General features: G+C 46.6%; 1 protein-coding gene across 1 annotated transcript in view; it reads left to right on the top strand.

The window, feature by feature from the left end:
* The window catches only part of LOC311231788 (voltage-dependent T-type calcium channel subunit alpha-1I-like), a gene marked incomplete at both ends in the record, with an annotated part of 346,702 nt that extends 334,433 nt beyond the window's left edge, over positions 1 to 12,269 (top strand). Inside the window, 5 exon segments of the mRNA XM_084318416.1 lie at positions 106 to 666; positions 801 to 811; positions 5,683 to 5,839; positions 6,782 to 7,368; positions 10,854 to 12,269. Of these exon segments, the coding sequence (XP_084174542.1) occupies positions 106 to 666; positions 801 to 811; positions 5,683 to 5,839; positions 6,782 to 7,368; positions 10,854 to 12,269 (2,732 nt within the window).
* Between the last annotated feature and the right edge of the window lie 265 nt (positions 12,270 to 12,534).

The following is a 12,534-nucleotide window of genomic DNA, read 5'->3' as shown; positions in this document are numbered from 1 at the left end:
GCCCAGGACACGCTGCGTGACTGTCGCCCGGAGGACCGCCACTGCCTCAGCTACCTGCCCTTGTTCTCCCCCATGTACTTTGTCACCTTCGTGCTGACGGCCCAGTTCGTGCTGGTCAACGTGGTGGTGGCCGTCCTGATGAAGCACCTGGAGGACTCCAACAAGGAGGCGCTGCTGGAGGAGATGGAGGAGCGGGAGGAGCGCGAGGAGGAGGCGCGGCGGCGCCAGAGCAGCGCCTCCTTGTTGGGCGGAGAGCCGGGGCCGAGCGCAGACACAGCTACCACACAGGTATGAGAGCCGGGGCCGAGCGCAGACACAGCTACCACACAGGTATGAGAGCCGGGGCCGAGCGCAGACACAGCTACCACACAGGTATGAGAGCCGGGGCCGAGCGCAGACACAGCTACCACACAGGTATGAGAGCCGGGGCCGAGCGCAGACACAGCTACCACACAGGTATGAGAGCCGGGGCCGAGCGCAGACACAGCTACCACACAGGTATGAGAGCCGGGGCCGAGCGCAGACACAGCTACCACACAGGTATGAGAGCCGGGGCCGAGCGCAGACACAGCTACCACACAGGTATGAGAGCCGGGGCCGAGCGCAGACACAGCTACCACACAGGTATGAGAGCCGGGGCCGAGCGCAGACACAGCTACCACACAGGTATGTAAGATGAGTAGTGCTGTCAGGCGATACAAAAAAATGTATCTAATTAGTTACAGGATTTGTAATTAATTAATCTAATTAATCGCATTTTAATCGCATAACCATTTTAGGCCTGATATTCTATATTCCAGGGGTTCCCAAAGTGGGGAACCCCAAAGCCGCTGCGGGGGGGTCGCCAGGTGATTAAAAAAAATAATAATTCCAAAAAGAAAATATCTGCAGTCAGGCCACTGAACTTAGAAGCAGGCCAGGCCACTGTTTCTAGTTGCAGCAGTGCAATAGTTAGATAACCTAGGTGGGGAACAAGTCGTTTTCGGTGCGACATTGGCGGACAGACAGATAATACAATAAAGAGGTGGAGTAAGGTCAAAATGAAAATGAACTTTAAGCACAATAGAATAGAATATATTTATGGAATGAAATAGATTATAGGCCAGGGCTGTACAACTGTAAATAAAGAGGTTGAATAATATTAAATGGGATATAAACTAAATTAAATATAGCACAATAGAATATAGTACAATACAAAATGAAATAGGAATAGGAATAGGCCAGGGCCCTCATTTATCAACAATTCTTAGAAAGTGTTCTATTTTCGTTCTTAAGCACAGAATTTTTGAATGTGTGTAGGTACAGAAAAATAGGGATTTATCACACGTGCGTACACAGGTTCTACGCACACTCGTGTTGATAAATACCATTTGTTCTACGCTCCGCGCTCGTGCACGATTTTAAGTATTTGCATATAGAACCACCCGTAATTAACCATATACGGTAATGAAAAGTGGACTACGCCAAGCGAAGCATGTTATGGGAGAAATACGTGACAGGCTGACAGACGTGTACACGGTGATGTCGGATATGATATCTATTAACACTTTGAGCGCCACGCCTGGTTTTCCGTTTTACCGGCTGAATGCCACCATCGGCGCCAATGTTAACGTTAATATCGTCTAATCTATGTTTTAAAGTATGGCTATGTGTCTAATCTGCCCATCGCATTATCAAAGACTATTTTCCAGTCAGTGCTGTCAAGGCAGATTGTTTTTTTATCGCGTCGTTTCCGTTTCAGAGCAGTTAGAAAAGCCCCCGTTTTGATATAAAAAACAGCTCATTCTGGAGCATTCTATGAAAATTGTCTTTTAGTGGAATATTCCACAACGTTGATATTCGTCGGCCTTTTTATGAATCGTTTTCAAATAAACGCTAGATGATCAATATTATATGTGCACGCAAGCACATTACAGCCGCGCACGGATAATCGCTCCGTTGATTTCCTCATGGACTTTTACAGTGAAACCGAAAGAAGACATTTCACAAAACAGCTTATAACTTCATCAAACTTACTCTGATTATCCTAACACTGATAACATAGAGTCCTTACCTGACATCAGATGGTATCCAACTGGTATATTCCAATTCCTGATCACCATTCGAAAAAATCGATATGTGTATGGATCCAACGCGATACTGTAGATCTCCATGATCCGCGGGGATCTGAGGTTCCAGAATGAACTGTGGTAACCCCGGCTGGATCAGTGAACTGGAAAATGTGCAGTACCGGATTTTTTTCCCCATTCATTTTCATTGAGTCCATTCCAAAATCACTTATGTCATCTGGGAGCCGACAGGGGGCGCTTTTTTCCACAGTGATCGCCGGCGCCCCTCGGCTATACTCGGGTAGGCTCGGGTGATGCAATAATTTTTCAGATCGCTAAAAAAAAAAAATTAAAAAAATCCGAGAAATCTCGTGAGTGGCTAGCAACCACCTATAAAAAAAAACGAGAAATCTCGTGAGTGGCACGGAAAGTGTTAACTTCCTAAAGACCATTGCTGCCTGGACACCGCAAAACACTAATAAAGACCGTTTACCCACTGTCTGCCATTGGTGTCATTAATAACCATGCTGGAATATGTCTGCTTTTTCTTCGTTTCGTTCGATTAATACCCAGGGATTAAAGTTCTCCGTCAATTTTATTCCACATCGCGACGGATTTTCCGTAAATGTTCTACCTGCATATGATTTGTAGAGGCATACAATCTATTTTGATGTCGGTATTAGGTAGCCTATATAAACAATAATACGAGAGCATATACAAGAACAATGAATCCCACTGCCAATGTGTAGCCTGCCTATATGTGATCAATACAAACTTGAACTTGAATTCCATCACGTCTGTGTGCGGGAGCTCACAAGGCTGTTGTCACAATGTAAATAAAAACGTGCACTGAAAAGTTACAGTATGTAGTTGGTTGATTATTTGTATGACAGTCAGTAAACCCTTGCAAAAAGTATCAGTTTTATTTAATGAATTGAAAACATGCAGCATTGCCTTCCTCCCGGCATGCAGCAACGACATGTATCAGGCAAATGTGCATCGCAACATTGACTGAGTGGAATCCCTTTCTATTCACATAACTGCATTTGTGATGGAGCTTTGACAGCTACATGGGTGGTACAGTAACAGTCTATTGCTCGATCCATCTCCAATATCACGATGGACCGTGCCGGTGGCCAAAGACCCGAGGGTGGAGAGGACTTGAATGTGCATGGGGATGGCATTTGTGCATTTTGTTCCACGCTCCAATTTCGGTCTCAAATTGCGGTACAAATGAAGGAGGTGTCTCGGGTATAGCGGACTCGAGTTAATATTATGTTCTCTCTGCAATTAGACTGCCCCTCATTCATTCATTCATTCCTATCTGCTATCTCTGAAAACAGTTCCCGCGGAGCTCAGTCAGTGCACCCCATAGTATTCCGATAACCCTATGTATAAACCATGCTGCATTCATTCGGAAAGAAAGACTTATTCCAAATGCTATATTTATAGGGTTTGGCAATAATTACACTACTGTCGCTATTTTACAAAGAACTATAATGAATTACGGGTCATACAGAACACGCCAGTGTTGAAACTAATGCACGGAAGCTTATTTCCGGGTTGCAATAATAATATTCTACCGCTGGGTGCCAGGTACGCATGCTCCGAGCTGTGCGTAAATATACGCACAAAGTCAAGCACACATTCAAATTGATAAGTCACACACTTTACTTAGAAATGATCGTACGCACGGGTTACGCACATATCTGTGCGTACGCATCATTGATAAATGAGGGGCCAGGGCTGTGCAATTGGGCAGTTATGTGCAAAGAGTATGAGTCAGTGAAGTATGAACAGGTATGTTTGGTTGTTTATGCAAGTATTTAGTCCAGTAGGGGTGTGTTAATGTGACACGGAGTGTATGTGTGTGTTGGTATATCTGTAACACCAACTAAGTAAAACGTAACCAGCCAAACTATAGCATAGCAACTGGGGATGCTCGATATTGGCTTTTTTACCGATACCGATATACCGATATTGTCCAACTCTTAATTTCCGATACCGATATCAACCGATATCAACCGATACCGATATATGCAGGGTTTCCCCCCCCAAATTTTTTTATAATTTCAGGTAATTAACATTACATATCTCTTGTTGTGGAATTAACACAACATTATACATACTTTTGACAATAAATCAAATCAGAATTTGTTCTTACTTGCTTGCCTGGGTAAATAAAGGTTATAGAAATGTAAAAAAATAAATTATAATAATTTTTTTTTAAACCGATACCGATATTTTCCGATATCACATTTTAATGCCGATATCGGCCGATAATATCGGTAGGCCGATAATATCGGACATCCCTAATAGCAACCAATATTCAGAGAATGTAACACGGAATTTTACAACAAACTGCATCAAACTAGAATAGTATACTGCTCCTATTAGAATAGTTTGGGATTTATCAAAATCTATTATAGACTTCTATTGGCTAATGGGCCCGTCATTCCAAGAGGGAGGGCGACACGTCACACAACATAACAGAAAACCATGCACCTCAGACAGACAGGCATTCAAATATTTATTTTTATTTATAATATTATTAAAATTATTCTTGATGAGGACCATGGGCATTGCTCTTTACAAAAAAAAAATAATAATAAAATGTAATTAAAAACTTAAAAGCCTTGCCAAAAAAGGACACTTTGGTCATCAAGGGGCACATGGGCAAGTGCTTGGGCACCCAAAGCCACCCCCCCCCCCCCCCCCCCCCTCTGCACGTGCCTGGTCCTGATGACGAGGAGGCAGTGATGGTGACACGGAGTGTGTGTGTGTGTGTGTGTGTGTGTGTGTGTCGGTGTGAAGAGAGACGGTCGTGACCAGGGGTGTAAAAAGTACCCAGAAATGATCAGAGTCAAAGTATCTGGCTAAAAATACACTTGAGTAAAAGTAAAAAAGTTTCTACTTTTAAATGTACTTAAGTACTAAAAAGTCAAAGTAAAAACTTTGTTTTATTCCGGGGCAATGAAATGTTCTGTTTCGTCCTCTTCATCACTCGTACTATCGTTTGTGGCCGTCTTCTGTAGCTCGTCACTCTGACTGTCTATTGTTCTGATAGCAGGTGTTTAATAAAAGATCCCCGCTTTCTAGTCTTCTGGACCAATCAGCATGGGTATGGGCGGGTTCATTTTCCATTGATGGGGATTTAACATTAACGTTAGTTCGGCCAGAGAAACAAATATACTAATTAAAATCGTTGGACCTGCGAGATTTGTACTTTGTACTTTGTAGGTCTGCATTTTAAATGTAAGGAGTAAAAAGTATGTATTTTTTTTAATTGAGTAAGAGTACAAGTTTACAAACCTAATAATACTCGAGTAAAGTACAAATCCCCCAAAACAGTATTTAAATATTGTAACGAAGTACAATTACTCAAGTACTTTACACCCCTGATGGCGACACAGAGTGTGTGTGTGTGTGTGTGTGTGTGTGTGTGTGTGTGTGTGTGTGTGTGTGTGTGTGTGTGTGTGTGTGTGTGTGTGTGTGTGTGTGTGTGTGTGTGTGTGTGTGTGTGTGTGTGTGTGTGTGTGTGTGTCGGTGTGTCGGTGTGTCGGTGTGAAGAGAGACGGTCCTGATGATGATGACGAGGAGGCAGTGATGGTGATGATGTGTGTCTCGTCTGCAGGTGGAGGTCGACGAAGAGGAGCGTTCCCATGGTAACCTCCGGGGGGTGGGATGCACGCTCTCCCTCCCTAGTGACAGCTACACCCAGCAGCCACTCAGATGTTCCCCCTACCCGCCCCTCGGCCAGGAGGTCTACGGTGGCGGCTACAGCCACTCAGGTGACCTTGGTGCGTCATCGAGTTTCTAGTCACAACAACAACAACAACAACAACATTTAGTGGATACTAGCCATATTTCCCGCTACAAGAATATGGAAGCCAGGGCGCTGTTTATTAGGTATTTTAAATGCCCCAGATTCTTGGAATGATCTAAATCAAATCAAATCAAATGTATTTGTAAGGCCCGACAACATGGGCCGGACACGGCTTCTTTAAACAAGTCAAGAAGAAACATCACAATAAATCAAGAACAACGACAAAAACACCAGGAAATCCAAAATAAAATGTAAAATAAATGTATTAAATGAATGCAACTCCCAGAAGGTAAGGAAAAACTCACTGAAAACCAATAGGAAAAAAGCACCACAGGGCAATGTGGAGGAGAGAAACCTTAGAAGGGCCGTTCACGGGTTGGATCTCGGTGATAGTAGTGTTGCTATAAAACAGGCGAAACAGTTGGTAAGTATGTACATATATATGTGTAATGAAACACAAATAAGTGCATGCAATAGCAACTGGGGTACATAAGAACATTTTGAAAGATCTTCAACTCTTGCTAAAAATCAATACCCCACTATCCTATGGACAGTTTAAAAACATGATTACAAATCTCCCTGTCTCAGTCTGTGACTTTTATTTTTTGCATCTGTGTTTTTGCATCTATTTATCCAATATCTAATTTTCTAAGTTGATTTTTCTTTATTTTGGGGGTTTTATCTGTTTTGATGAAGGAAACCTCAATTGCCTTTTTTCGAGAATAAATAAATCATTTAAATGAATTAATGAATACATTTCTAAAGACAAAACCAACGTGCTTGATCGCTGTTCTACAGAATATGGATGGATGGTGTACTGTGAAAAAAAAAAAGAGGGACTGCCTTTGCAGACTATTGCTGTTAGTGTACCTGACCTCTGACCTCTGTATCCTGTGGCTTCCTGCAGGCTCCATGTCATCACTGGGCTCATGCGGTACCAGCTCGCTCCTGCAGGTTCCTGGGGTTCTGCCCTCCATCAGACACGCCTCCCTGGGTACTGGACGAAGCGCTCGGCCAATCATACGCCTTAGTCCCTCCCACAGTATAGATAAACCCTCCTCCTCTAGCGGAGGACTCACCAGAGCATGTAGGCTCAGTCCAGCCCATAGTATAGATGGATACATGCTTAGCCCCGCCCATAGCATGACCAGACACCGACTGAGCTCCACCCATAGCATGGACGGATACAGACTTAGCTCTGCCCAGAGCGTAGACAGACCCGGGCTTAGCTCGACCCACAGTATAGACGGATACAAGCTTAGCCCCGCCCACGCCGAACTAAGACCTAAGCTTAGTCCTGCTCACAGCATAGACAGACATTATTGCCCTCACAGACGCAATACCATCAATGTCAACAGGCGCTCTCATCACTGGCTCAGTCCTGAAGAGAGTCTAGATAGAAACAGACTAAGCCCCTCCTACATTCCAGATAGCTCCGCCTCCCACCCACAGAGACGAGGATCCACCCGCTCTGCCAGACAGCTGCGGAGACAGGTATGTAGCCGACTGTTATTCTGTCACACTTTAGAACAACTATCCCTTGTAAGTGGTTAATAGATCATTCACAAACTGTTAGTTAATGAGTCATTAATTACTTAGAAGATCATGATAGATCATGAACAAGCTATTAGTAAACATCCCAATAATGTCTATAATAAACTATTGACAGGGTCTTATAACAAATACATTTACGTAACCTTTAAATAATGATTTTTTTATTCACTTCTTAAACATTGTATTCATTTAGTTTAGATTATGGAAAACCAGATGAGGCCAGCTGTAGGTGGATGATGTTGGTTTTGGTGGCAGGGCTCTGGTGCTGGGTGGCTGTAGTGGGTGCTGACTAGAGGAGAGGGCTCTGGTGCTGGGTGTCTGTAGTGGGTGCTGACTAGAGGAGAGCTCTGGTGCTGGGTGGCTGTAGTGGGTGCTGACTAGAGGAGAGGGCTCTGGTGCTGGGTGACTGTAGTGGGTGCTGACTAGAGGAGAGGGCTCTGGTGCTGGGTGGCTGTAGTGGGTGCTGACTAGAGGAGAGGGCTCTGGTGCTGGGTGGCTGTAGTGGGTGCTGACTAGAGGAGAGGGCTCTGGTGCTGGGTGGCTGTAGTGGGTGCTGACTAGAGGAGAGGGCTCTGGTGCTGGCTTTTCCAGTACTCAACTATTAACAAATACATAATAAGTCATTAGAAAGTAATTTACTAATAGCTTGTTCGTTATCTACAGGTATTATTACTTATTTAGAAAGCATAGTTTTAAATCATTAACCCCCGAGTCAACCTGTAAAAAACCCACTAACTGTCTTCCTAGTGACCGAAACTGCGATCTCAGTAAAACATATCTTTTTCATGTATTGTTCCAATTTTCTTTCATGAATATCATTATTAACTTCAGTCCTCACCATACATATCGAATATTTATCCATTTTCAGGATTTTAACCATTTCTTAAGTTAGGGTTAGGGTTAGGGTTGGGGTTCGGGTTAGGGGGTTAGGGTTAGGGTTACCCTAGGGTTACCCTAACTCTAACCCTAACCCCTTAACCCTAACCCCAACCCTAACCTGTCCAGTTCTGCGACTAGGGTGAAAGGTGTGACACTTGTTGTTCACGCGCTTAACACATTGAGAGCCACGCCCCTATGCCCAGAATAACCCCTTCCGTGCCAGCGCTTTAGTCAATGGCCCTTTAGTGGAATACACAAAACACGTTGTCATTTTTCGGCTGATTTCAAATAAACGCTAGATTATCGATAGTATGTGTACTTATGCACGCTAGAGAAGCGGGCTGAAAAATCGATTATCCATGCCGTGCTTAACGTTACCGTTACACACGCACACACACACACACACACACACACACACACACACACACACACACACACACACACACACACACACACGTTGTGATCGCTGTGAAAAAAACATCTGATTAACCCAAAACTGGTAACATAGAGTCCTTACCTCACATCAGATGTTCTGCAAAAAGATGAATCCAATTCCTGATCGCCATTCCAAATATCGATCGGGTTTATTGATCCAACGTTATACTCCGAAACAGATAATCAACGCTTCTTCCAGTCCCCTCAGTCAATGCAATAGTATCCAGATGCATGCCCCAGAAGTAAAACGGGGACCGGAGTTATTTTTTCGATGCACTTTTTCAGTTAATCCAATCCAATGATGTGCAATACCATCCGGGAGACGATAGGCGGCGGTATTTGCCCTTTTCGAGCTCAGAGCCATTCCCAATGATAACGTCAGGCTGGATGGATGAAAAATGAATGGATATTGCTAATAAAAGAAATAACGAGAAAAATACGAGAAAACTCGTCATTGGCACTCAACGCATGGCGAGTTAAGACGACTAAAGTTGTCGTTGGCACTCAATGTGTTAATAGTGATTGTTTTAAAAAAACAAACATGGATTATTGTAATGTAGGTCAAAGATGTGATAATGAGCTACTTTCCTGGCATATACAGTACATAAAATATAGCCAACGCTATTGTGACAACCCCATCCCTCTCCTACAGGTTAACTCAGGGATATACCTGAATATCTCATTTAACCTGTTTGTCATCCACAGCCTGTCAATCAGACACACCCTATTCAGGTGTGTCAGGAGGAAGAGGCACACCGGTGTAAAAGGACTGGCTTCTCCATTGTTGGCTGTCTCTCCTCCAAGCTGGTCATGACATTCTGTTTTGTTTCATTTGGTTTGTTTCATTTGGTTTGTTTGATTCTCATACTATCACGTACACGCACCACACACTGACTCATTCATGCACTCACTACATTACTGATATTACTGATCCATTCATTCTTTAATTCCTTTGTTTGTAAATAGTTTAAGAGCATAATTAAATTACTTTTCTTTAAAAAATCCTCAAGTACTTGTGTGGTCTCCCTTGTTTTGTTTGTACCTTGAGTTTGGTTCATGACACTATCCACAAACACACACGAAGAAAACCCATTTGACCAGAATTGCGACAAGGGTGACTCGAGGGTTAAGATAAGATAAGATATTCCTTTATTGATCCCCTTGGGGAAATTCAGGAAAGCAACTATTAACAGACATTTAATACAAGTCATTAAACAGTTTGAGTATACGATTACTACTTATAAGGGATAGTTATTCTAAAGTATTACCTGCCAACTCTAGTTTATTCACATTATTTATAGTCAGTATTTCTGCTGCCACGGTGCCAAAGATAATATCGCACCGATGTGAACTGATGATCTCCCTAGTGACCCCGGGTGTGTGTGTGTGTGTGTGTGTGTGTGTGTGTGTGTGTGTGTGTGTGTGTGTGTGTGTGTGTGTGTGTGTGTGTGTGTGTGTGTGTGTGTGTGTGTGTGTGTGTGTGTGTGTGTGTGTGTGTGTGTGTGTGTGTGTGTGTGTGTGTGTGTCTGTGTGTGTGTGTGTGTCTGTGTGTGTCTGTGTGTGTGTGTGTGTGTGTGTCTGTGTGTGTGTGTGTGTGTGTGTGTGTGTGTGTGTGTGTGTGTGTGTGTCTGTGTGTGTGTGTGTATGTGTGTGTGTGTGTGTGTGTGTGTGTGTGTGTGTGTGTGTGTGTGTGTGTCTGTGTGTGTGTGTGTGTCTGTGTGTGTCTGTGTGTGTGTGTGTGTGTGTGTCTGTGTGTGTGTGTGTGTGTGTGTGTGTGTGTGTCTGTGTGTGTGTGTGTGTGTGTGTGTGTGTGTGTGTGTGTGTGTGTGTGTGTGTGTGTGTGTGTGTGTGTGTGTCTGTGTCTGTGTGTGTGTGTGTGTGTGTGTGTGTGTGTGTGTGTGTGTGTGTGTGTGTGTGTGTGTGTGTGTCTGTGTGTCTGTGTGTGTGTGTGTGTCTGTGTGTGTGTGTGTGTGTGTGTGTGTGTGTCTGTGTGTGTGTGTGTGTGTGTGTCTGTGTGTGTGTGTGTATGTGTGTGTGTGTGTGTGTGTGTGTGTGTGTGTGTGTGTGTGTGTGTGTGTGTGTGTGTGTGTCTGTGTGTGTTCTTCCTGCAGGAGGCTGTGAGCCATGACTCGGTGGATCAGAGCGGCAGTTCAGTGGACGACCTGCGGGAGGAGCATCACCTCGCCGTGCCCTCCCTGCCCACGCCGCCGCCGCGCCATCGCTCATCCAGCGTGCACACCCTCAAGCGCGCTCACGCCCAGAGGGTCATCTCCTGCAGAGGAGGAGGCCACAGCAGGAGCCACAGTGATGTCGTCGGTCGGACGCCTGAACCCACACCTGAACAAACCCTCTGTTGCTCACAGGCCGCCGCGTCAGACGCTGAGGTGCAGCCTGGGAGCCTCCAGGTGCCGCCGAGCCCTGGGCCCTCCCCCTGCGGACCACCTAGCCCTGCACCCTTCCTGTCTGGACCACCTAGCCCTGCACCCTTCCTGTCCGGACCACCTAGCCCTGCACCCTTCCTGTCTGGACCACCTAGCCCTGCACCCTCCCCGTCCGGACCACCTAGCCCTGCACCCTCCCCGTCCGGACCACCTAGCCCTGCACCCTCCACGTCCGGACCACCTAGCCCTGCACCCTCCACGTCCGGACCACCTAGCCCTGCACCCTCCACGTCCGGACCACCTAGCCCTGCACCCTCCACGTCCGGACCACCTAGCCCTGCACCCTTCCTGTCCGGACCACCTAGCCCTGCACCCTCCACGTCCGGACCACCTAGCCCTGCACCCTCCCCCTCCGGACCACCTAGCCCTGCACCCTTCCTGTCCGGACCACCTAGCCCTGCACCCTCCACGTCCGGACCACCTAGCCCTGCACCCTCCCCCTCCGGACCACCTAGCCCTGTACCCTCCACGTCCGGACCACCTAGCCCTGGACCACCTAGCCCTGCACCCTCCACGTCTGGACCACCTAGCCCCGCACCCTCCCCGTCCGGACCACCTAGCCCCGCACCCTCCCCGTCCGGACCACCTAGCCCTGCACCCTCCCCCTCTGGACCACCTAGCCCTGCACCCTCCCCGTCCGGACCACCTAGCCCTGCACCCTCCCCCTCCGGACCACCTAGCCCTGCACCCTCCCCCTCCGGACCACCTAGCCCTGCACCCTCCCCGTCCGGACCACCTAGCCCTGGCCCCGGTTCTGTCCCCAGCCTCCAGTTAGATGACGCTAATGAGGAAGTCATTCACACACACTCACATACGCAACTCTCACCCGGCTCCTCGCACACGGGCAGACACTGTTCCCCCGGCCACGGGGAGCACAGGAGCCGCCTCAGCCAATCAGCGTCTCCGGTTCCCGGAAGGAACAGGAGGCAGAGTTTGAGCCCGCCTCCTCCGGGGGATGACGAGCCAGTTACCGCGGAGACCCAGCTGACGGACAGCAGTGTTGAGCTGAGGAGGCGGACGCTGTCCTTTGATTCCACCGCTCCCTGCCAACCGGAGGGCGGCTCTGCGGACGACTCACTTGTTTAAAGGGTGGAGCTTTGTGTGCATGCTCTAAGCACACACAGGAAAGGGAGGAGCCACAATCCTTAAGGAAGAATAACTGTTTCCTGTTTCGGGGGCCCCGCCACTCACCTCCTCCTCCTCCCATCTAATCACAGGGCCCTCACATGTGTGGGTCTGAGCAGCACCGTTTTGAACTGTGTGTGTGTGTGTGTGTGTGTGTGTGGGTGTGTGTGTGTGTGTGTGTGTGTGTGTGTGTGTGTGTGTCTGTGTGTGCGTGTGTGTGTGTGCG

This window comes from Notolepis coatsorum (assembly GCF_963971535.1).
Source record: "Notolepis coatsorum genome assembly, chromosome: 7".
Classification (NCBI taxonomy): domain Eukaryota; kingdom Metazoa; phylum Chordata; class Actinopteri; order Aulopiformes; family Paralepididae; genus Notolepis; species Notolepis coatsorum.
The sequence above is the reverse complement of the archived record's forward strand: the minus strand, read 5'-3'. Positions and strand labels throughout refer to the sequence as shown.